Genomic DNA, 26,702 nt, shown 5'->3' on the forward strand with positions numbered 1-26,702 from the left:
TCATACTCGGTTCCTTTTGAATATGTTTTTAATTGATTCTTTAATCTCCTCTGTTTTTAATGCATGAATAATAGGGTTCAGTAGATATTGAATGGAGCTTGACAGTGAAGTACTTAGAATTCTAGCATTTGGATGAAGTGTGCTGGTAACTGCTACAAAGTATATTCCTAATAGAGGTAGGTAGAAAACTGCCACCAACATTAGATGGGAAGTACAGGTATTGAATGCTTTCCAGCGTCCTTCTAGTGATGTGATTTTTAATAATACAAATAATATACAAACATAAGATAATATAATCAGTATTAATGGTACAAAGAGTAATATTGCAATACCAATAAAAGCCATTATTAAATTTGGAGAATTGTCATTGCAAGCAAGACGATGCACAGGTCCATAATCACAAAAGTAGCTCTCTATCACAGTTGATTTACAAAAGGACAGTCTAGTAATTAAAACTACTAGAGTAATTATTATCACTGTTGCAAAACCCCATACTATGGTTATTATCACAATCATTCGATTGTTTGTGATGATGATGTGATAATTCATTGGAAAACAAATAGCAACAAACCTGTCATAAGCTAGTATAACAAGAGTGAGAGACTGCATGGTAGGAAATAAAAAGGCAAAAAACATATTGGCCAAACAGGCTTCATATGTGATGAACCGAGAATCAAAGAGAAATGTCTCAATCATTTTAGGAATAAGAGCTGTGCTGGCACAAATGTCTGCTACAGCCAGATTAAAAAGAGTCACATACTTAGGGGTGTGAAGACTTCGCTCCATGTATATAATGAATATAATGAAGGAGTTTTCTAACACACATATGACATAAACAAGGCTCAGGAATATATAATAATATCGTATATACGGCATATTGATAATGCCATTGATATAAAACCCCTGAGGCCGGACAAACAGAGAATAAAGAGGAACTGTTGAATTCAAGGAACTCATGCCAGATTTGTGTCTTGCAGTTGTGTCTCCAGGACCTGTAAATATAAAATGAAACGGAGTTTAATAAAAAATGGGTCCAAATCAACACCCTATATATGTAGAATTTTACCAGATTTTTCAACATTGTGGCTTAAATATTTCTTTCATGTTGACATTCCCAGATCCTCCGACTTTGAAGAGACATATTATTTACATAAAAATAGTCTAAACTTTAAGTGTGACCTCAAATTTTCTTTAAAATACTAATTTCATGACCAATGTCAGCACAGAAATTTCAAGCTAATGGGTGTTTTGGATGTTTTTTGGTTTCTATTGCCGAAACAAATAAAAAAACATTTTTTGAAGTGCATGGAGCACACTCACACCAGGCCACTTTTTCCTATAAGCATCACAGCAAGAAAAAAGTAACATACAAACTCAACAAAAATGGCTGTCCAGGAACTGAACCTAGGGCACCACCACAATAATAATAATAATAATAATAATAATAATAATAATAATAATAATAGCGCTGATTTTGATGATGATTGAGTTTGGCTTTAATGCATTTATACTGTACATTCAAAAGATAACTAATGTGGTGTCACAGTTCTTAATATTTTAAGGCAAAATCAGGCTACATTATTGTGCTTCAGCATCTAAATTATTGCACCATTTCTATATGAGCGTATCATGTTTCTGATTCTTTTCTTTCACGTGTTAAAATACATTTGTTTCTTATTAAAGTTGTAAATTCAGTGCATACGGTACCTAAGAAATTTGAAACATTAGATTTTATATACAGTACTCACCTTAACATGTGTGCAAATATTTCTGAAATTGGGAATCTTCCATTAAGTTGGAAGCTATATGCATAAACTGTGATTGAGTACAGCCTTTTATAAATGAAGCTCTTTGATGTTTTTGTTATGAGCTGATGGGGGACTGTTGAATCATCTCTATGTCAACATTAATCATACAGTGCTCAAGAGAACTCAATTTCCCAATAGAAAAGCAAGTTTACTTATGTAATGAACATGAGAAAACTGTTCTCTAGACCAGCTAAGACATAAACAAAGCACAGAGCATATAACAGTGCTTTACATATTGATTGTCAGAAAAGCTATTAATATGAAAGCATTGAGATAGACGAAATCTATCCGAAGACCAGACTCTTTTGCTAATCATGTACTGTATCTGTTGCTGTCCCAATGAGGTGTAATTTAATTAGGCATTGTTCAGTGGCATCAGCACTTCCTTGTGGAGATGTGTTGTGCTTTGAAAGTTAAAAACATTTTACACCTTTTTTTACACATTTTAAACAATAGAAACAACAAAGTAACTTAGAAACTTTTTGTGTTACTCCCTCAGGCATGTCAAATATCATATTCACTTGCTTGTCTCATTACACATTAAGGCATTGTCTCCTACTTTCTAACAAGTAATGTTTGATATAAAGTAGAGAATGTTATTGTCATTTACTTTATTTATACAACCTAGGGCTATGTAAATACAGCCTATTTGAACTAAGAAAATAAAACATTTCATTTTTTTCTGTTGTTGTAATAAACTATAATTCATATAATGTACTGAAGTTCACTGGGTGTTACAAGGTGTATTGTACTTCATAGATGGATAAAGTTTCTCATGCAAATGTGCCTTTTTTGGCACTGACACAACTTATCACAATTGCTATTTTGTTAAATTGTTTCAGTCTAAGATAAATACTTATTTTCATTTGCACAGCAACTTAACTTACAGGTCTTATGACAAATAAGTTTCCATTAGCTCTTCAGCAGCCCACTGAAATGTACTGTACAGTATAGACAAATAACAAGTGAACTGCCAAATGTTGTAGCTTTCTTTTTCTTCATTTTGTTTTATGCACACCTTACTGTGGACTAACAAATGTCCACAACAGGCTAACAATCTCAGGAACAATTCCCAAATACTCCCACAGTTTTGGAGAACCAACAAAGTGCTGCAGAGACACAACAGGACAAAACATAAAGCTGTTATTGAGGCCAAAAAACTGACAAGTATATAATCATTTTTATAATACTTTATAAAAAAAACTTGCCATGTGTGCTTCATTTGATATGAGTATTCAAAACTATCTAATTAATGTGCTCATAAAATTAAATTATATTTTTATTTTAAGGAAACAAAGTGCACCATGTACATTTGAAACAGCCAAATCCACTTTAAATTTTATGGTTCCTCAAAAGTTATTAGTACCTTTTTATTTAAAACTGTATTTTTGCTTTAAAATTCTCCTCAGTTTTTAAACAATAAATGATCTGATTCAGCATCAGTGGATTTGTGGAAGACAAGGATATATTTAAAATTTGGGCTTTTGGAAATATGGTAGAAAATAATGCATTAATGTAGTCACATATTTGAAGGTAAATCAGAGTTACTAAGTCTAGATTGGAAGGTTTTCATTGTTTTTAAATACTCTTTCCATGATGTACAGTAACTTTCAACAGTTCAAATAACAATACACACATACTGTAAGATAATGCAATCAGATTCATTGGTATCAAAGGAAAACTGGAAAACATATTCATACATAAATGTGACATGGAGAATTATTTCAGGCTTTTTGATACACAGGTCCTAAAAGACAAAAATACCATTTAATCTCAATAGAGTTACAGAATGACAGTCTGGTAACTAAACCAACACATCATCCTCAAAAGTTCAGCAGTCAGAGTCCATATTACTGCCAGATTCAAAACCATCTGTCCACTAGAGATAATGCTCTAATAGCTTAATGGAAAGCATACAGTATAGCAACATACCTGTCAAAGGATAGTACAAGAGACAGTGACTGCATGAAAGTAAAAACATACACAAAAATCATACTGACCAAGCTGGCTTCATAATGTAGCGCTCTCAGGTTCACGTGGGTATGTGCCCTCTCCACTGCCGCCTCCTACCACTGGGGACTCGAACCCGGGCCTCTGGCATCAGTCAACAGGGACCCAGCCAGCTGAGCTAAAGGGAAATCTCCCATCAGCCTGGCGGCTGCGGTCCCTGCTATTCACGGGGAAGGGCGGTGACGTCACCGCTCTGGTAAGCCGGCTCGCACAACCTGCAATGTCGGCCTTATGCGTTACAATATCTTATGAACTAGGAATAAAAGAGAAAGGTCTCAATCATCTTATTAGTAAGGGCTGTGCTGCTACATATGTTATCTATGTTATCCACAGGCAAATCAAAACATGGCCACAAACTTTGGCGGATGAAGTCTTTGCTCCATGTACAGTATAGTACATAAAGAGCACAACGAAACAGTTTGCAACACAGTTACAGTACAAGTTTTCCCTAGTTCTCTTTGACAGATATAAATAAACAACAGAACATAGTAATGCTTTACATACAGTATGGTTGCTAATTTTACTTGTTCAGTTTCTATTTTAAAAGAAATTAATTGTAGGAATATCAAATATCAGTCAGGTGATCATTGTTTTGTACTCACCAAAGACATTTGGAGATTTACAAAGAATGAGGAAGAGAAAGTTATCCAAAGTGTTTTTTCAATGTTTAAATCAAAACTCTCTCAGCTTTTTGGATTTGTATGTCACAGGAATCCAGAGTTGTTTGTGAATCACAGTTCTGTGATGTTTTTAGTTTGTGATTTTTGCTTGAAATTTAGCTAAGGAATTTACCTACTATAGAAATATCATGCTCAGTGTTCTGTGTTCTGTTCTTAAAACACATCAGCATTAATAGCAGAATCAAGAAGGTAAAGAGGAACATGTTTGAGTTTCTACTTTGCTTTTAAAACATTGTTTTCATTCAAGGGTCTCATTAAATCTGAAATCTATTTTAACAAGTACATTTTGATGTAAACTTGAGAATTTTAGTGTATTTAAATCCACTTGATCATCTTGGAAGAATGCAGAATAGAGGGATGCAGTTTCACATGCTAAATTTTGCTATACAGTATTTATCACAATTAAAAAGTCTACAAATATCTACAATAACAAATGAATGAAACTTTCAAATCATTTAAAAATTAAATGATTAAACTAAGTTCTTTAGCATTTTATCTTGTTGTTTATGCACACTAGAGAAAAGCTATAGTGTTCCTAGAAAAAACATATCATGTTAAAGAGGTGCTCACCATGTTCCTAGAATGAGAATAAAAGCAACTGGAGACAGCTTTCTGTGTAGTGATATCTAACTATTATTACACCCAAACAAAAGGAATTAACCACAATGTTTTATAACAGACATGATAATACTTACTAATTCAAGCAACGGCTTTAGCTTTTGTCAGAATGAACTGTGTAGCAACAAGAAATTACTACTCCTCTTGATCTCTGACTTTTTGTTTCAATCTCAGCTCCTTTTGATTATTTTTTAAAATGATTCTATAATCTCCTCTGTTTTTAATACATAAATAATAGGGTTCAGTAGATATGGAATGGAGCTTGACAGTGAAGAACTTCTTCTAGCATTTGGATGAACCGTGCTGCTGGATGCTGTAATGTATGTCCCTAATATTGGTAGGTAGAAAACTGCTACCAACATTAGATGGGAAGTACAGGCATTGAATGCTTTCCAGCGTCTTTCTAGTGATGCGATTTTTAATAATGCATATAATATACAAGCATAAGATAATATAATCAGTACTAATGGTACAAAGAGTATCATAGCAATACTATAAAAAGCCATTATTAAATATGGAAAATTGTCATTGCAAGCAAGACGATACAGAGGTCCATGATCACAAAAGTAGCTGTCTATCACAGTTGATTTACAGAACGAGAGTCTGGTAATTAAAACTACTAGAGTCATTATTATCACTGTTGCAAAACCCCATACTATAGCTATTTTCACATGCTATATGGCCTCCTAATAATCATATCACAACCATGTTTCTACATTTTCTTTTCAAGGAGAATTCTTACTCTTGAAGCTTTCAAGTAATTCAGCTATTGCGGTCCTACTTTTTGAGCAGTTGGTGTGGGGGAATCTGCTGTCCCAGAAAGGCTCTAGTGTGCACACGATACATTGCTCAAGTAGTTGACAAGTATTGGAAAATAAAGCATAGTTGCTAAGATCAGGAGGGAAGTGCCAGTTTTCATTGCTTTTAAATACTTTCTACCTCAATTAAATTTTCAACAATGCAAAAACAATATACACATAAGATGATGCAATCAGATTTATTGCTATAAAAAGGAAAACTTAAATACATATTTGTGCATAAATATGACTTGGAGAATTATTACAGGCAATTTAATACACAACTCCATGGACAAAGAAATAGCGTTTTTATCACAATAGAGATACAGAATGACAATCTGGTAACTAAACCAACACCCATCCACAAAAGGGGAGCCGTCAGAATCCATACTACTGCAGGATTCAAAACCATCTTGCCTCTAGTAATGATCTAATAATTTAATGGAAAGCATATACAGTAGCGAAAAGCTGTCAAAGGGTAGTACAAGAGTTAGTGACTGCATGAAGTTCACTAACACAAAAATGATACTGAACAAGTTGGCTTCATATTGAATAGAGTAGGGTTCGAAGGGAAAGGTCTCAATCATTTTAGGATTAAAAGCTGTGCTTCTACCCATCTCAATATAATTGAGCCAAATTAAAACATGACCACATACTTTGGTGTATGAAGGCTTTGTTCCATGCACAGTGTTTAATGAGCATGATGAAAAAGGTTGCAACACAGTTACAGTGTAACAGTATTGTCTAGTTCTTTTGCACAATTACAAAATAAACAAAGAACAAGAAATATTCTAATACTTTACATACGTTAGCTATATTTACCAGATCTAATTCTGTTTAACAAGAAATGCAACTGTGGGAATTTCAAATATGAAGTCACTGCTGTTTTGTACTCACCAAGGTTTCCAACTTGTTTCTTAGCGGTTGAAGACAAAACTGTCAAAGCTCTTAATCATTTATTATGTCACTAGAATCCAGAGTCTTTTATTAATCGTGGCTCTGTGATGTTGCAAAAGTTGAAAAGGAACATGTTTGTGGTTCTGCTTTTAAAACATTTTATTATTTCACAGATCTTGTTAAATATGAAAACATTGGCTCCTACCTCTTTTATCAAGCACATTTTGATATAAACTACAGAATTTCATTGCATTTACTGTAAATCCACTTGTTCTTTTTAGAGATATGCAACATTTTGTAGAATTAAGAAAAATAAGTTTTCCCTGTTGTGTTAATCTAATTAGAATACAATTCAATAACTGAAGTGTACTATGTGTTACAGGGCACATGATGTGTCTCGTGAAAATTACTGACAATTCAAATTTGACAACAAATTAATATCACGATAAAAAATATCTACAATATACTGTAAAACAAATGAAACTTCAAAATAGCAACCAAAACTAAAAGATTAAATGAGATGATTCATCTTGGCTTTGATCAAAATAACGAATAAACTATGTAGCAGCAAGAAATGACTAAATCCTCAGCATCATGTTCGGTTCCTTTTTATTATTTTTTTAAATGATTCTTTGATCTCCTCTGTTTTTAAAGCATGAATAAAAGGGTTCAGTAGAGATGGAATGGAGCACGACAATGAAGTACTTAGAACTCTGATATCTGGATTAATTTTGCTGGTTATTGCTGCAAAGTATATTCCTAATATTGGTAGGTAGAAAACTGCCACCAACATTAGATGGGAAGTACAGGTATTGAATGCTTTCCTACGTTCTTCTTGTGATGCAATTTTTAATAATGCAAATAATATACAAATATAAGATAATATAATCAGTACTAATGGTACTAAGAGAACTGTTGTAATATTGAAAAATGCCATTACTAAATTTGGATATTTATCATTGCAAGCAAGATAATACACAGGTCCGTGATCACAAAAATAGCTCTCTATCAAAGTTGATTTACAAAAGGATAGTCTGGTAATTAAAACTACAGTTATAAGTATTATTGTTACTGCAACACCCCATACTGTGGTTATTATTACAATCATCCTATTGATTGTGATGATTATATGATAATTCAGTGGAAAACAGATAGCAACAAACCTGTCATAAGCTAGTATAACAAGAGTGAGAGACTGCATGGTAGGAAATAAAAAGGCAAAAAACATATTGGCCAAACAGGCTTCATACGTGATGAACCGAGCATCAAAGAGAAATGTCTCAATCATTTTAGGAATAATAGCTGTGCTGGTACACATGTCAGCCACAGCAAGATTAAAAAGAGCCACATACTTAGGGGTGTGAAGACTTCGCTCCATGGATGTAATAAATAAAATTAATGAGTTTCCCATCACAGATATAACATAAACAAGGCTTAAGAAAATAAAATAATATCGTACGTATGGCATATTGATAAAGCCATTGATATAAAATCCCTGAGGTTTAACAAAAAGGCTGTAGACAGGAGCTGCTGCGTTAAAGGAGTTCATGGTAAATGTGTGTCTTGCAATTCTTTTTCCAGGACCTGTAAATAAAAGATGAACTCCGGTTTAATAAAAAATGTGTCCAGATCTAAACCATATATCTTGATTTTTCAGGGCAAATTGATTTTTCAGGGCAAATAAAATATTGTGACTTGAATTTTCCTTGCATGTTGAAGGCGGGTTTTATTAAGAGACAGTCTAAAGGTTAAAAAAAACCTCTAGTTTCTCTTTAAAATACCAGTTGTATAACAAGTGTAAGCATTGACATTTCAAGCTATGTATTGATCTTATTGGACAAATGAAAAAAACCTTTTTTATGGTGCATGGAATAGCAATAAAATTTGAATGAATGGTATGCAGATTTGGCTATAAAGTCTGATCTACTTTACATCAATTTCCTAACTGCTTTATGTGGTATGTCTGTATTTGGAAAAGATAGGGTACATTATGTCTTTGATCTGTGGAAAGAAACTGGAGGAAACTGAGGATACCCACATGGAAAATATACTGTACCAGCTTCACGCAGATACCACCCAGGAAAAGCCCTAGCACTATGACAGAGTAATGCAATAATAATAATAATAATAATAATAATAATAATAATAATAATAATAATAATAATAATAATAGTAATGTGGTGCATTTACAGCACTGTCTATCTCTTTATGCATTAAAAACAAAATTGCTGTATTGTCGCAGTTTATTATTATTAAGACAATATCAGGCCAGCTGATTGTGCCTCAACATCTAAATCATTGTAGTTTCTTTATGATTTTCTCATGTATCACTTTCTTCTTGCACGTTAAATTATATTCTTTTAACTGACATTCTTAATAAGATTAAGAATTATTATTATTCTTAATAAGATGCCTATTGTACCTAAGATAGTTGAAACATTAGATTTCCAATACTCACCTTTAAATGTGGGTTAATATTTCTGAAAATGTGAATCTCCCAGTATGCTGGAAGCCAAAGCTATCTGCATGAACTTTGAAAAAGTACAGCCTTTTATGCATAATTTTTTTGGTTTCTTTGCTGTGCATGAGCTGTTGAGGGACGTGTTGAATATTCTGCTTGTTAACATTAATCATGCCCAAGAGAAATCAATTTCCCAGTAGAAATGCAACTCAGTGTGAAGGAGAAAGAATGTGAAAAAAATAGAAAATGGAGAGAGAAGCCTTACAGAAGCTGTTGTCATTTTAAAAATTGTTTGTGCACTGTGTGTGTGACTTTACTTATAAGACCTGGCTGTATTGAAAGTCTGTTAAGAATGAATACATGCAATGATTAATTCTCACACTAAAAAGGAGGCTTAGGTACAGTGTTAGTAGTTCATTCAATGGAGTAAAGTATTATTTTCTTTTTGTTTGGTGTCATTTAGGCTATCCTTTCTACTGAACATGTGAGTCCTAAGTGTGTACAGTATATCACAATTTTAGTGACTTGTGTTGTAGAACAGCATGATAAGTTTAAGGACTGATTTCCTGTTGCTCAGCATCTGAAACTCATTTAACAATACATCATGCATATGATTAGCATGTACAATCTATTGCACTCTTTACAGGCAATACTGTATGCAATCCAGTCTGTAAGATAATATAAGCAAACTGTTATAATCTCATCCAGAGTTTACTCTGCCTTTTTTATTTAACCTATGGCCTGGAAATACAAAGTGAAAAGAAGAAAGTGTTGTTGTAATAGGTTAATTGATATATTTTAAATAGCATTCACTTGGAATAGCAACACCCAAGAATGAAGTACACTAAAAGATTATGGAGTGTTTTGGTCAAATTTTTCTTAACCTTCATGGCTGAGGGCTGATCTCCTATCAATATGATGAGGAAGATAGGACCCCCGTGCAGAGTGAGGAGTGACCAAGAGGCAACTGCAGAGGTGGGAAGCAAAAATACATATGCGAAGGAGAGAAAGGGATGATGTACATTTAATATTTCCAATGGTTTTAGGTGATGAAATAAGGTTAGCAGTGATTGTGAATTACTGACCACTGAAACTTGCTCTTCTCATCCCTTCTGAACTTTTATTATAAACTCCATAAATTGTTTAAAAAAAAATTACTTCAGCTAAAAGTTCGAATTCGTTTTCATCTTAGGTTCAAAATCAACTGCCTGGTAGTGTTAATTTATTTAATATGCTATATACAGTATGCACTATATCTTATATAGAAAGAAAAGGGATCACATACTGTAGTGACATTTTTTAATTATTTAGTGTTTTTTTTTATTTCGTCCACTGTTCGAATCCATCTCCAGTAGCTAATTGGGCAGAATGTCATACTTTGATGAGATAACTTCTAAACACTACTTAAGAAATTACATTAACAATAAATAATTGTATGTGAGAAGGATAGGTCATTATTAATTGTGAAGAAATTAAAATATAGAATAGGGTGTAGAATCTGTAGGTCTGTACTTCACAATATTATTGCACCGTCAATATTAAATATTTTAACCATTAAGAAATCTATTAGTTTATTTTTAAAAGCAAAAATATAGATATATCAAATGGTATTATAAAGAGGAAATTAATACTCACCAAACATTATTTTCTTTTACAGCTCAAGGAATTAAAGATCTAATTTCTTTGAGGTGTGGATTATTGTTCATGCAGTTAACTCTGTATTAATTTCTCTTAAAAGAAATTCAACAACTTTGTCAATGGTGCAAATTGTCTGAGGCTTTTAATAAACATGTTCGTGTGAAGTTCTATTAACATATGGATGCACCTGTAGTGTGCTCTCTGAAGGCACCAGTTCTGTAGGGTTTGGGCATTTACTGGGACAATTACTAATTGTAGCAGTAAATCACAAAATGATTCTTTTGATGGCCGTAGAATCCAACCATGCGATATAACTCAAACAACTGTATCTGCAGCAAATAGGGAGAAAGGAGAATGTACGTGATTTTGGAACAATGCCAACGTTGTAAACACATAGAAATGCATGCTATGAACGCTGGTAATCTTGTGAGCACAGGAAAGCGTGAAAAATAACAGAAAAATATTTAAGAACTGTTCTAAGTTAATTTGAGAAAAATACACTGAGCGTCTCTGTGTTTCTCTCCCATGTGCATGAAATAAATATTTAAAATAAACACTGAAATAAAAACGGAACAGAAGCAGAGCGCCCTCTAGGTGTACAGGGCATGACAGAACCCCCTCTCCTCCCCTTCAAGTTTGGCTTTTGACACCAAAAAAGAGCTAAACAGCACTGGGGAAGGAAAAACCTCATTTACTGAAAGGAAACCTCCGGGAGCAAGAGTCCATGGCTGAGAGCTACCCCCTCCTCCGGGGCAAAAAAAACTTTATTGAGTAGAGGAAGGGGGGGCCAAACTGGGCTCCGGAGAAGCAAGACAAAAAACCAGAACGAACACGGAACAAATCACGTGCAACAAAAAATAAATCCTGATGGAATACCCCTTCGTGCCTCGCTCTGTGAAACTCCAGCTTTGACTCCCACTCGTCATACTGTGTTGATGCCTCATTCCATAGTATGCTAGATCCCCCTGTCTGCCTACGTGCTCAGCACTCCTTGACCCCTGTATGTGTGTTGACTGATGTTTCCCTGTTTTGTCTCCCTCTTTCCCAGCAGGTCTCATTGAAGAGTATACTGTACTTTTACATTTAAAGTGTAAACAGTATTCACAGTTATGGCATAAACAAACAACAAACAATTTACTTATATACTCAATAAATATATTTGGAAATCTAAAAGCCTGAGGATGGAAAATATTTCCAACTAGTTTTTTGGAGGCTACAGACAAAACAATTTTAGCTCTTTGGATCATGCATGTCACAAGAATGCAGAGTATTTTAGTGAAAAAATGGAGATGGTTCATACTGAAGTGCATATTGTATTACAGGGATACAGCTTCTTTCTGTGCTAATTTCTGACATATTTCTGACACACAGTATGTTTCCAAATGGTATTCAGAAAGTCCTTTAAAATTAGTAGACAAACAATGAGTAAAACTGTCCAGCACTGCAGTCTTTATTTTGTTTTAATCTGCTTTTGTTGAGAAAGACAATTCTTTGATACAATTGTAGGAAAGATGCTTCCCACAGATTTAAGGTATGTATAGACACAAAATGGCAAAAAGAAGTAAATCTGTTATAAGTCAAAAGAAATCACAAGAAATATAATCATTTAACATACCTGTGTTTTCAGATTGGCATGCTTCATTCTAGATAAATTATTCTAGATTCACATATTCATTCTAGATAATTTATACATCCATTTATAATAATAAACTAATGTTCAATATTTAACATTAATAACTTACATTTATTTGTATATTTTGACCTGTTGTAATACAATTTCATGTGACTATGTCTTTATATGGTACACATGCTTAGAAACAATCACAGAAACATTCATTTTATTACTGAATCAAGTATGTATACCATGTTTATTTAACATCACAAATTGCATGAAATATAAATATCAGTACTAAAAATGAATTAGAATAATTTCATTGTAATGTTTCTCAAAAAGCTGCTGATATCTTGTTTCTATTTTAAAGCCTTTTAACTGCTTCCAAAATCTCCTCGGTTTTTAATGTGTAAATGATGGGGTTCAGCATTGGTGGAATAGTAGAAGATAAGGATGTATTTAATATTCTGGCATCTGGATGAATGGTAAATAGTATCGCAGCAAGGTAGGTTCCACATATAGGAAGATAAAACACTAAGATTAGATGGGAGGTGCAAGTTTTCATTGCTCTTAAACGCTCTTCTCCTGATGCAATTTTCAACAACGCAAACACAATACACATATAGGATAGTGCAATCAGAATTAATGGTATAAAGAGGACAATTGAAATACAAATTTGTGCATAAATATGATTTGGAGAATTGCTGTTACAAGCTAATTGATACACAGGCCCATGATCACAAAAATAGCTGTTTATGACAATAGATTTACAGAATGACAGTCTTGTAACTAAACCTACAGCTATTAGCATAAGGCCAGCTGTAATAATCCATATTATTGATAGAATCAAAACCATCTTTCCATTAGTGATAATACTGTGATAATTTAATGGAAAGCATATAGCAACAAATCTATCGTAGGAAAGTGCAAGAAGAGTTAGTGACTGCAGGAAAGTAAACAAATGTACAAAAAACATACTGGCCAAGCAGGCTTCATATGTTATGAACTGAGAATTAAATAAGAAAGTCCCAATCATTTTAGGAATAAGAGCTGTGCTGCCACCCATATCAACTACAGCTAAATTAAACACTGCCAAATATTTAGGGGTGTGAAGGTTTTGGTCCATAAATAAAATGAACATGATGAAAGAGTTTGCTATTACAGTTACTATATAAACAAAAGACAAGAAAATGAAGTAGAACTTAACATGTGGAATGTTAGAAAAGCCATTGATGTAAAAGAACTGAGGTCGAACAAATGTGGAATTTGTTGAAGCAGTTGAATTCAGGGAGCTCATGACAAACGTCTTTCTTGATGAGACTTTTTTTCTGACCTAAAAATACAAATCTCATTATCCTTTTCAAATATTGAAATATTTCAAGTATTTTTTTTATTTATCCATTTAGGCCAAGAATTATGGTGGCCCGAAAGCGCAGTTCACACTAGTAAAAGGGAATTGGCACTTTAAAATGGAAATGCACTCTAGAAAAGGGAGTGCACATTAGAAAAAGACCAGTAATTACAGAATTGCATGATCATTATTCCCTCATCTTTGTTTAAGTGGATGGTGTTAATAACTTCTGGAACAACTACACAGGAACTGCAAAAACAAAACAAACTTTCCATACATCCTCCACAAACAGGGCAATACATGGTGACCTATCATTAAGAATAGTACTGTTATTTGGTTTTGCAAAGGATGGTTAATAGTTTATTTAAATATATAGAGCACTACATTCAGTTCACTTTCATGTGTGTGATAACACGAATGCAATATAACATGATACCAGAGCTGTGAAATTATATTTCAATGACTGGTTTAGCTAGCTATAAAAATCATCCATTTAAGATGTAAAACTGAGTTAAACAGGTTTTTGAATCAGTCTCACTGAGTGAATTTAACCAGTTCACCCCATTTTCATGAAATACATCTGCATGAAGCAAGGGTAGTCCTGTCAACACTATTATACCTACAACCACTAACTAGCTAGCACTACATGCCTGAAGATCGTTTATGCTAACTAGCTAAAGTAGCTAAGAGAAGAATGTTTGGAATTTCAATCCCAAATTTAAAAACACTTTCAAATACATTTCTAGTGTTTTTTTCCGTTTTCCTAGTGTGAACACCTCTTTATAGTATGTGCTCCTTTTCTATAGTGTGCACTCCTTTTAATTGTGTGCATTCCCTTTTCCTAGTGTGCACATCTTTTTATAGTGCGCATTCTTTTTTATAGTGTGCTGTTTTTCTAGAATGTCTGTTTTCCATTTTCTAGTGTACTTTCAGATTTTCTAGTGTGCACTTCTTTTTAGTCTGCTGTCCCTTTTTCTAGTATGTGCTGCACTTCAGGGACACCTTATAGAATGTCTAGGATTGTCACCTCTGCATGCCTCTCATGAAATTTTAGCAGAATTGCAAGTTAAATCATATGAAATGTAAGGTAAGTTATATACACATATACTGTACCATGATTTAAGTTATCTGTGTTGTAGAGCAGCAACATAAAGTTAAGGACTGACTTCCTGCTGTGCAATATACAGTATGAAATTAACTTAACAACACATTATGCATAGGATTAACAAGTGCACTCTGCTGCGGTCTTTATAGACAATATATAGTCCGTTGCGTGCAATCAAGGACTAACAGAGGTACAGCTTTTTTGGCTAGTATTGACAAAAAGATAAAATATTTGTATTATGTAAGACTGCTATTCCTTGCACTGTGAAATGAGTGTTTCATAATAATTTATTTATGATATATGTGATTTTGTTTTTAAACCTTGGTAAATATTATATTTTTTTAATTTATTTAAAATACAGCAAAATATAAACATATCTATATATGCATCCAAAGTATAAATGTAATACTCACCCAATTTAAAAAAAAAATTCCTATACAGTACTGTTTGTGTCTATAATTCCTTAACTGATTCCTCAGAACTCCAAATTCTGACAATGGTACAAATTGTCTGACTTTTATAAGCATGTTGTTTTGCATTTCAATTAACATGGGGATGCACCCTAGAACTCCACTGTGTGATATTAACAATATTCCACAGAGATAAGGCTGATTTACCAGTGGGATGCTTTGGAGGTTTTTGCAAATAATTAGTGGAAAGTCTGTAGAATGTCAAACCCAAAATTAAAAGACACCTGTAGAATGAATGAAAAAGCATGGCTTTACTATAGAGCTTTTTGAGGAATATAAGGAGAAATACTGGCAAATATTCTGTAGTATACGTTAACAAGGCCAGGCATGCACTGTCAGCTCAGTCCCTCAGGTTCGTAACTCCGACAGAAGTTCAGGTGGGAACCGAATTGGGTACCCAGGCACCCTTTGGATCAACTTGGAGAGATATCCTTGGTTCGCACTCATCTCCTGGACCCCAGGAGACTCCTGGTCAGCACAGCAGAGAACATAGGAATCCTCCTATTAACTCAGGCTAAGGGGTGTCTCTCCCTAGGAAGAAAAGAAGAAGGCTCTGCTGGGGCACTGGAAGGAAAAATAGAAAAGTTACCAAGACAGCCCTAAAAGAAAGGATCAGAAAAGAAAAGTAGAGAATGGTTGTCCTGAAGAGTAGGCAAAAAAGCAGGAGAGTTGAGGGCAGTTGAAGAGAAAACCAGTGAACAGAACCCCCTACAAGACAGGAATGGGGCTGCTAGTATGAGGGAAAATGCCTGCACAGAGAGAGCACTGAGGTCCTGGATGATGGATTCCTCAGGGTCCTCAGCATTAAATAGAGAAACAGAGCAATAGAATAATTACATGCAAGCCCGGTAAAACCATGAGCCCTCATGAGAATGCAATGGTTTCCCAAGGCAACAGTGGGCTAAGAGACTCCCAGGACAGCTGTCATAACATGAACATGATGGAAGTGTCATGATCAATCCTGAAGGGCATGTCATACTCACATGGCAACTGGCCTGACCTCCACTTACCTGTCACTCAGCAGCAGTTGCCATGTATATGAATCTGACAGGAGATTTGGACCACCTGGAGACTATTTATGACTATACTAGTTCAGGTGGGTAGCTGCGTCAGCATGCGTAGGCTGCAAAGGAACAAGTAATAGGTTTATTCCATGCTGAAAAAAAGAAGAAAGAAAACACAACGTTTCGGCCGTCTTCAGATGTGAGAGAGACAAGGCAGTAGGCAAAGGTAATGTAGCGGGAGAACTAAGGCTGGGAGGGAGGAGGAGTGAGAGGCGGGATCAGGGGACAGAAAGAGAGGCCAATCAAGATGTGTGAAGTAAGAATAGGTATAGAGAGGTGTGAAATGAAACTTCCAATGAATGGAGAAAATTTAGAAGAAGAGTAGTCTGTCGTTAAGAGAATTGGGAAGGTGTGATCCTAGCTGCAGGATAAGTTTAGTTTCGGTAGTCTTTCTGATGTATGAATACGGAAAACCATCTTTGAGAACACAGACAGAGAGATTAGAGTGGTCGTGGTTGACAGAGGTGAAATGAGAAACAATGGGCTTGGAGAGATCTTTAATTTTCACAGCCCTGACTAGTTCTCTGAAGCGGTCTCCGAGTCTCCTTCCTGTTTCTCCAATGTAGATGGCTGGGCATTTACTGCAAGAGATACAGTAAATAAGGTTTCTGGAGATACAAGATGCCATCTGGGTGATCCGGAATTGTCCTGAGGGGCCTTGAATGAGTGTGGTGTTGGATGTATACTTGCAGGTGATACAGCGAGCTCTGTTGCAAGGGAAAGTGCCTGGTGTGGATGGTTGCTGAGGGTGGTCAAGAGAGCTGTGAACAACAAGGTTGCGCAGATTAGGTGATTGGCGATATGAGATGATGGGGCAGTCAGAAAAGAGGGCCCCAATGGAGGGATCATCCTTTAGGATGGAAAAGTTGTCGTTAATAGTCCTGGGGATAGGAAGTGTGTTAGGGTGGTAGGGAAACACCAAAGGAATGCGGTTGTTACAGCGGGAGTTCCTGACTGGGTTGATGGTCCAAGGGGTGTTTTTGGCAATAACATTGCTGGGGTATTCTCTGTTGATGAAAAAGGAGTAAATTTTGGGGTCTTGGTTCTGGAAGTCGTTGTCGTCGCTGCATAATCGTCGTAGCCGAAGGAACTGTGAAAAAGGGAGAGATTTTTTAGTGTGTTTGGGGTGAAATGAGCTATCTTCACAGGAGATAGCTGTGTGAATCCGTGGGTTTGTTATAAACCAAAGTGGAGAGTCGGGGGTAGTTGATGGAGAAGTTGATGTCTAGAAATGGAAGAGTAATGGAAGATATGTTAAACGTATATTTGAGGGACGGGTGGAAGTTGGTGAAATGGTGCAGGAAGCACTCAAGCTGATTGTTGGAGCATGAGGCGGCACCGACGCAGTCATCAATATATCGTTTGTAGAGGTCAGGGACATAGCCAGTGTAGGAAGCGAAGAAGCGTTCTTCTTCCCAGCCGACAAAAATGTTGGCATAGCTGGGTCCCATTCTGGTGCCCATGGCAACTCCACTCACCTGTTGGTAAAAAAGATTATTGAAAGAGAATGCGTTCAGTGTGAGGACCAATTCTGCAAGGCATACCAGGGTGTGGGTGTGTGGATCAAGCACTGTGCGTTTGTCCAGCGTGTGCTTGAGGGCTGTAAGGCCGTCATTATGGGGAATGACGGTGTAAAGAGATGTGATGTCCATGGTAAAAATGTAGCATTCAGTGCCCTGAAATTGGAACTTATTAAAAAGTTGGAGCGCGTAGTTGGTGTCTTTGATGTATGAGGATAGACCTTCAACCAGCGATCTCATGAGGCTGTCGAGAAAGGCTGAGATGTAAGTAGCTGAACAGTTACATGCTGATACGATGGGGCGTCCAGGGATGTCCGGTTTGTGGATTTTGGGGAGGAGGTAAAATTGAGATACCTGCGAATATTCAATGATGAGCCGGTTTGCCTCCTGGGGGAGCTCATTACTGTTGATAAGAAAGGAAATGGCGGATACCTCTTCCTTTTGGTAGTCATTGGTAGGGTCCTGTTGGAGAGGGAGGTAGGCAGAAGTGTCACTTAGTTGTCTAGAGGCTTCAAAGATATATAGATCCTTACGCCACACCACAACAGCGACTCCTTTGTCCGCTGGTTTGATGACAATATCATCCCTGTTGCAGAGAGACTGGAGTGCCTGATTTTCTTGGGTGAGGTTGGACCTGTGTTTACTGGGTATAGACAGTGCCTTGGGAGCTTGATTGGTGCATTGGTTAATGAAATAATTGACTGGTGGAAAACAGCCAGAGGGGGGAGTCCAACAGCTCTGTTTGGGATTGATGTTGTTAATGACATCAATAACCAGGTTGTTATCAGCTGCCTGTGAAGAGGAATCATCAGCAAAATGTGCTAAGGTCGACATTGGTCTGGGGGATGTCCAGATTCCTGGGAACTGGTACAAAACTGAGGCCTTTGCTGAGGCAGGATCGCTCATCCTGTGAAAGAGAAAGGTCAGAAGGTATAGTGACAACAAGGTTAGGATTGGTGAAGGTGTTAGGGGTGTTGATGGTTTTCTTCTGTAGAAGATGACTGAGTTTTTTGTCCTTCTCTGTAGTGAGAAACTGGTAGAGTTTAGAGTTGAGAGATCTAATGAGGTTAGATATGAAGGGAAGATGATGTTGAGCTGTCAGACGTAGAAATTCCTTAGCCTCTTTGATATTGTTGTCGTAAAGGATAATCTGTTTTCTGAGGGAGAAAATGGTAGAGAGCATTAGTTTCCAAGAAAATTGTTTTAGAAGTTTCTGAGTGCTAATCTGGGTGGTATCAGAGTCAAAAGAAAAGGTATTAAATTTCAGGCGAAATCCTTTAGGGATTATATTATATCGACGACATTTGTAAAGGAATAGAAGGTGGTTAGAAAGCCTGGTCTTGGAACAGATAGCTGTGAAGAGATAGAATGCTGGTTTAGTGAGAGAAGCAGACAAGTGGCCCAGGGAGGAAGAAAAGGTATGACGAAGAGATCTATATTTATGACTATGCCTGCTTCAGGTGGTTCAGAATATTTGAACTCTTTTTTTGGTGCTCTGCCATAGAGTTTCATGATTTTAATTTAGTTAAAATACAGGAAAATATAAACATATTTATATATACATGAAAAGTATTAATGTAATACTCACCAAATTTGTTTTTATTTTCCTATATAGCATGTGTCTTTGGAAAAAAAAGTGTGAAATCATGTTGTATTTAAAACCTTAACTGATTCCTCAGAAATCAAATTTCTGACAATGTTACCACTTGTCTGACTTTTATAAGCATGTTGTTTTGCAGGTCAATTAACATGGGGATGCACACTAGAACTGCCCCTGCAGTGATGTCAACAGTATTCCACATAGATAAGGCTGATTTACTGACGGGATGCTTTGGAAGTATTTGCAAGAAAATTAGTGAAAGTACGTTGAATGTCAAACCGAGAATTAAAAGTCACCTGAAGAATGAATTCAAAAGCATGGCTCTACTACAGATGCAGCCATTCAAAGTGCGCGGCACAGACACGTACCACGGGTAATTGGCTACGTCCTCGCGCATCCTGATGCGCAATACCGCGGTACGTGATTGGTTGACCGACAGGGGCACTCGAGGTGCATTGGTCGGTCATAAAAAGATTTCAATGTCTTTATTGTACCCGTTTTAGTATTGAATATTTTTATGGAATTTTACCACTGAAGGGAAATCTTAGTAGCTGAGCATAAAAAGAATAGGAGCATAACCCCTGTGAAGGTCGTAGACGATATTAATTTTGGAACATAAACATGCAGTATTACAGTATATGGCTGGTCTCGGTACTGTAAAGAAAAAATACACACCGGTATTCCATTTCTCCCTAAACATTTTAAACATCGAAGTCTTTAACTAACATGTGAAATAGCGTATATAAAAAGTGGTAGTTTTAAGCTTTTCTGCTAATATAATATGGAATCGTGTATCTAAAGAAATTAATAACGATATAATTATATTCATATATTGCAAAACAGTAATGCCATATAGTCACTCGTTGCTACGCAACGCAGAAACACAGCCACAGGTAACTAGCAAAGAGAGGACATTAGCTAGACAATATGATAAAGGAATAAATGATTTTTTAATTTCTTTTGCACATTTTTTTTAACATTTCCATCGATTGTACAAGCACTTGGAAACTGTCCGATCCCTAGTTCGTCTGCATTTTTTATGCTCCGGTCATTCTCCCGGTCTGGTGCCGGTCTGTGTCTTCTAGGATATAATGCCGGCGATTTGTGTTAAAATTGGATTTCCAATAATACAGCAGCAAATTCTTGTTTTTATGTCCACTATAATGGACAATCTCCCTTGCTTTTAACCGAGCGTTTCATAATTTCTTAAAATGAAAATGAGACAGAATTCTGGGGTGTCCCTATACCAGAGATTATGGTAGGCTTCAGAATGGTGATTGGCTGACACCATCTGACACCCCTCTGATTGGAGAAAAAAAAACTTGCTGATCTGTTCTACATAGCAGGAAGAAAACAGCATATGCTGCTTCTATTCGAAACTCGTATTTTAAAAATTTTAATTAAGAAGTAAAAACCTTACAGCGTACACAGATTTCTAAACTGATCAGGAGGAAGAAAAATCACCTATGTTTTGTGCATAAAAAGTGGTTATTAACTATCGAAACCTGTTTTATTTATTTTATTTTTATTTAGATTAAGAGTTCCCGTCACCCTCATTTCCATTTATTTTATATAGCACCTTTAAAGGTGGCTCCTCAAAGCGCATTACAGGATAACAACCGATGAAACAACAGTGGCTGGGGGTTGAAAATACCTGTGATACCGTTTGATTCACAAACAATGGACTGTAGACACAGAGACTCAGTAGCAATTGCAATAAGCAATATCAAAATAGCAATATTATGGACAAACAAATGACTTTTTAAAAAACAAAACTTTTTTTTTGACAGCTGGTTTTTGTTGACAGCTTGACACAAGTTTATCAGTGAAAAGACCACGGGCATTCTTCCTCCCCCCTACATTCTCAGAGTAGAATATAATTTATTATTAGCAGAATTTATTATAGTGTTACATTTAATATTATTGATTACTAATAGTTTATGCTAACACCTAGCTTTCTTAACGCGAGAAGTACTACCGTAAGTACTGTACAGTAAGTACTTACTTTACTTACTGTACAGTACTTAAGAACTACTAGTTTAAGCAAAAAAAGGGTTTTGGAGGGGGGGAGGTGTCCTTCGCTGGAAGACTCGCCGCCTTCTACGTTGAAAATACCTGTGAAACCGGTTTAATTCATCACAGCCAGCACTCCTGCAGAGAGATGAAAACCGCGCAGTGCCAGACGAATTCACATTAATATGTTGGGCTTTTGGGTTCGGGTGGATTTGCGCCCTACAGTTCAACCTGCAGTACCGCTATGTACTGTACATACAGTACATTACGAACGTGTTATTTTGAAATATAAAAAATGTCAATATACTGTAGGAGAAATTGAGTATTGGTGTGTATTTTTTCTTTAAAATACCAATAACAGCAACATACAGTTTAAATAATATGTTTATGTTCTTACAGATGCAGCCATTCAAAATGGGTGAGGTATTTCGCGGCATACCCCGGTGGGCGTTTCGCGGTATCACGCGGTATCACGTGGTTAATCGCGCGTCATTTGATGCTCTGCCGGAAACTATCCGGCGTCACCTTGTAAAACCGCCAGGGGGAGCTTAACCTCTCATGTACAGCATTTGAGCCTTTAATTCTGAACTGTGTATTACAGCATGTTAATCATCAGTCATTAAAATGTTGGTATATTTTATGAAAGCAAGATTGCTCAGTTGGACAAAAGTACACAACCTACCTTTATTAGAAATATTTATGCATCAAAGCCTTTACTGAAGATATTACTAATAGTATTAATAATGGATGGCTTTGGACAAGCTGTATACTCAAAGTATAATTTCTTTAGCACATTTGTACAAGCACTTGGAATCTGTCCAAGCCATACTTTGTCAGGCATTTTGTTTTCAAAACAAAAACTTCAACGGGCATAAAAACTTCCTTGCTTTTAACAGGGCGTTTCATAATTTCTAACCATGAAAATTATTTAAAATGCAACACTTACCATTCAACTAGAGCTCAAAATATCACAAGGATCCTCAAGAGCACAGCAAAGAGTGTATTAAAAGACACTTGTATTTATCAACGCTTTCTTTTCCGTATACCAGATTTTATGGAACCACTTCAGAAGGGTGTCAGCCAGTCAGATTCCAGGAATCGGTACTTTAAAGGAAAAATTCACACCGGTATTCCATTTCTCCCTAACGATTTTAAGCATCGAAGTATTTAACTAGCATGTGAAATAGCGTGTGAAAAAGTGTTAGTTTTAAGCTTTTCTGCCAATATAATATGGAATCGCGTATCTAAAGATTTTAATAACGGTATGATTATATTCGTGTACTGCGACAGGGCTGTGTAGGGCTGTTTCGCCTCCCTGTTCATGCGAGTTGTCTTGTAGCCTACTGGTCTACGTGCGTGACTAACAATGCACAGCTTGTGTGTTCAAATCCAGCTGGTGCTGGACTTTTCTTTTAACAAACATTTCTTCGAAAAAATTGAATACCGATATTATGGACAATCAATTGACTTTTATATTTCAAAATATCGCAACATGATCGATTCTAAGTCATTTTTGATAACAATGAATAGTCACCTTCTTCCCTTCTGAAAGCGGTTCCTGCTTCTATTGTGTGTGTGTGTGCAACAGAGTAAATTTTTATAGAGAAATGGAGGCTGGACAGTATGCGTTACAATATAAACATTTATATTGATTTAAATCGTGTTCTGATTTAAATCGCAAACGCGTGTTTAATTATGTGTTTTTTAATCATAATCAGGCTAATGCATTTCTACATTTTCTGTATGAACCAGCTTAGAGATTCATACAGAAAGACAGCTTGTGTTTAAATTGAGTGTAAGGTAATTTATGCTTCTAAAGTCATGGTCAGCATTTATTATTGTACTGTGCTGTAAACTTTTTCTGTGCCTAGTCACATTATTTTATAGTGTTTTTATTGCGTTATTAAATCCGGTGGCGCTGTGTGTTAGTTTCCTGACTCCCATGTCACATGGTCTGTGATTGAATCCCATGGAACTATGACTTTATTTCTTAACAAACATTTCTTTGAAAAAATGAAACGTTTCCCTTGGTCAGAGATTAAATAAAACCTCACTCACACCAAACAAATTTATATTTCTAAATATCACAACATGATTGAATTTAAGTCTTTTTAATAACAATGAATAGTCACCTATGCGTTACAAAATATACATTTATATTGATTTGAATCGCGTTTTGATTTAAATCGTAAACGCGTGTTTAAATATATGTGTTTAAAGGCGATATACTGTATAAAAGCGCTGATTCCAATGGAGTGCATTCCGCCGGGGATTCAAAAAATTTATTTTAAATAGGCTGATAAAGCTTAGACTACTGTAACTGTATTCTAGCCTGTATTACAACAGAACATTGGACAATGCAACGTAAATTGCAAAAATGCACTTGGAATCTGTCCAAGCCCTCCTACAAAAATTATTTAAACTGCGACACTGATCATTCATCTCTAAATAAACTTTATTTTATATAGCGTTTTAAGCGAATAGGTATTAGATTGCTCATAAATCTAATCGCTTTTTCTACATAAACACAGCGTGATTGCTCTCTGAAAATGCTTTTCCTTTATATTTAGGCTCAGATTTCAACTATAGATCGTATTATTATAAACTTTCTTGGAAAAATGTATTTTATGTAAACCATGTTTGCTATTAATTCATTTAGGGCTAAAATACGTTCATTGTCTTCTAATCGAGTCGAGTTGACATTGGAAGCTTGCCACACCCGGACTGTTAAACTAACGCATTAGCACGTCAAAGCCCATTGAGGGTATTGAGCCAGTATTGGCTTTAGTATTCCCCCCCTCTCCCCTCAATTCAATTAAATTCAAGGTGTTTTATTTGCATGACAGATGGGTACAAGCAGTGTTGGGTATGTATATTGTAACGCTTACGGCCGACAGGCACTGTGTAAGAGCCGGCGTACCAGAGCAGCGCACCGAGGGAGCATCTGCATTTATAACTTAGTTTTTATTTTAAATTAGTCAAGCAATATGAAGCAACTCCTTTTACTTTTAAGTCCCTTAAATACTTTGAGCACAGCTTTCTCACCACTTAAGATTTGCTTTTGATACCATCCTTACACAAAGCAGAAGGGAATCAGAAGGGAAATCTTAGTGCCTGAGCATAAAAAGAACAGGAGCATACTGCAACGCGTGTGAAGTCCATAAATGATATTAATTTTGGAACTTAAACATACAGTATATGGCTGGTCTCGGTACTTTAAAGAAAACATACACACCAGTATTCCATTTCTCCTTAAACATTATAAGCATCGAAGTCTTTAACTAACGTGATACCGGAATCAACAAGCATACTTTTAGAATTTGATTAAAAGGGAATATAATTACCTTATATTACCTTATATTATTATATTACCAATTACCTGCGGTACGTGTCTGTACCACGCACTTTGAATGGCTGCATCTGTAAATTAATATCGTTTATGACCTTTAGAACCTTCGTTATGCTCCTCTGCGTTTTATGCTTAGCTACTCAAATTTCCCTTTAGTGGTAAAATTCCATATAAATATTCAATACTAAGCGGATTAAAATGTGCACAGTAAAGAGATTAAATGATTACATCTTTTCACTAATGACCAATACACCACATTATCTTCCGTGTCGCATTAACATTGGAATGTTTTTTTTACAAGTGTCAAAAGAAGTGATACACAACCTGTCTCCTCTATAACTCTTCAGTTTACAGAGAAATTCCGCCGGAGCCTCACAACATTGTCCAATAATACTCTAGGATTTGAGCTACAGACCATAACAGACCAAAAAACAGAATCCACCTACGATTCGGGTGTTAACAAAACATGTTTACAAAGAAAGTGAAATACAGTTATACTACCAGCTATATAGATACATAGATTTAGATATTTAGATCCTTAAATTAATATAATTATTAATTTATTTCGTTACGTGATTATATATTCTCGATCATAAAACAGATAATTCCGGTCCTGGAATCTGACTGACTGACACTTTTCTGAAGCGGTACCATAATCTCTGGTATACGGACGCCCCTGAAATTTGACTTTTTACTGTGTGATACATTTTAAAGACTACTTCTTAGCATAGATAAGAAAGCGTAGATAAAAAAGCTTGGATTCTCATGTATCTGCTACAAGTATCTTTAAAAAAGTCTTTGTTGTGCTCTTGAGGATCCTTGTGATATTTTGAGCTCTGGTTGAATGATAAGTGTCGCAGTTTAAATAATTTTCATTGTTAGAAATTATGAAACGCTCTGTTAAAAGCAAGGTTTTTATGTCTGTTATACTAAAAGAAAATGCCCGACGAACTAGGGATTGGACAGTTTTTCAGTGCTTGTACAATCGATGGAAATGTTCACTTTGAGTTTACAGCTTGTCCAAGGTCATTCATTATTAATACTATTAATAATATCTTCGGTAAAGGCTTTGATGCATAAAATATTTCTGCATAATTAAAATATTTAAGATAAAGGTAGGTTGTGTACTTTTGCCCAACTGAGCGATCTTGCTTTCATAAAATATACCAACTTTTTAATGACTGATGATTAACATGCTGTAATACACAGTTTAAATTTAAAAGCTCAAATGCTGTACATGAGAGGTTAAGCTTTATTGGCTCCTCCTATCAGTTTTATAAGGTGATTCGGGATACTTTTTGGCATGATGTCAAATGACGCGTTACACCGCGTGATACTGTGTTTTGATGCAAAACGGCCACCGCGGTGTACCGCGAAATACCCCACGCAATTTGAATGGCTGCATCTGTATACAGCTTTTTGAGGGAGAATACTATAAGGAGAAATGCTGGCAAATATTTTGTAGTTTAACCATTGTAAAAGACCTAGTGTCAGGCCTACAGATTACCGTACATAGCTGCTAACACGTTTAATGACTTCTCCAAAGGAATTTAAATGCTTTAGAAATCTGAAAGAAATTCTTAAATCCACAGGCCTAATGGTGTGTGAATTAAAACATATACAGTGTATACCCAGTATTTCTGTACTTTTCTATTTCTATTATGAAGTAAAAATTGAATAAGTGACTTGTATTACAGGACACAAAGAGC

At 35.7% G+C, this 26,702-nt stretch overlaps 3 protein-coding genes and 1 pseudogene across 3 annotated transcripts; all 4 read right to left on the reverse strand.

The window, feature by feature from the left end:
• Positions 1–957, reverse strand: LOC148658299 (olfactory receptor 1-like). The gene has a single exon (XM_088641930.1). It carries the CDS (start codon positions 955–957, stop codon positions 1–3), a length of 957 nt encoding a protein of 318 aa, XP_088498056.1.
• A 6,445-nt stretch (positions 958–7,402) lies between these two features.
• Positions 7,403–8,359, reverse strand: LOC148658300 (olfactory receptor 1500-like). Its single transcript, XM_088641931.1, has one exon. It carries the CDS (start codon positions 8,357–8,359, stop codon positions 7,403–7,405), a length of 957 nt encoding a protein of 318 aa, XP_088498057.1.
• A 4,526-nt stretch (positions 8,360–12,885) lies between these two features.
• On the reverse strand, positions 12,886–13,827 carry LOC148658301 (olfactory receptor 51F2-like). Its single transcript, XM_088641932.1, has one exon. It carries the CDS (start codon positions 13,816–13,818, stop codon positions 12,886–12,888), a length of 933 nt encoding a protein of 310 aa, XP_088498058.1. The 5' UTR covers positions 13,819–13,827.
• Positions 13,828–15,795: 1,968 nt separating this feature from the next.
• LOC148658302 (uncharacterized) lies at positions 15,796–19,214 on the reverse strand (annotated as a pseudogene).
• Positions 19,215–26,702: the final 7,488 nt, after the last annotated feature.

Source organism: Lepisosteus platostomus, chromosome 7, assembly GCF_059453375.1.
Source record: "Lepisosteus platostomus isolate fLepPlt1 chromosome 7, fLepPlt1.hap1, whole genome shotgun sequence".
Classification (NCBI taxonomy): domain Eukaryota; kingdom Metazoa; phylum Chordata; class Actinopteri; order Semionotiformes; family Lepisosteidae; genus Lepisosteus; species Lepisosteus platostomus.

Excerpts from the sequence above, each read along its gene's own strand:
- LOC148658300 (XM_088641931.1), bottom strand. The coding sequence starts at position 8,359 with ATGAACTCCTTTAACGCAGCAGCTCCTGTCTACAGCCTTTTTGTTAAA.
- LOC148658301 (XM_088641932.1), bottom strand. The coding sequence starts at position 13,818 with ATGAGCTCCCTGAATTCAACTGCTTCAACAAATTCCACATTTGTTCGA.
- LOC148658299 (XM_088641930.1), bottom strand. The coding sequence starts at position 957 with ATGAGTTCCTTGAATTCAACAGTTCCTCTTTATTCTCTGTTTGTCCGG.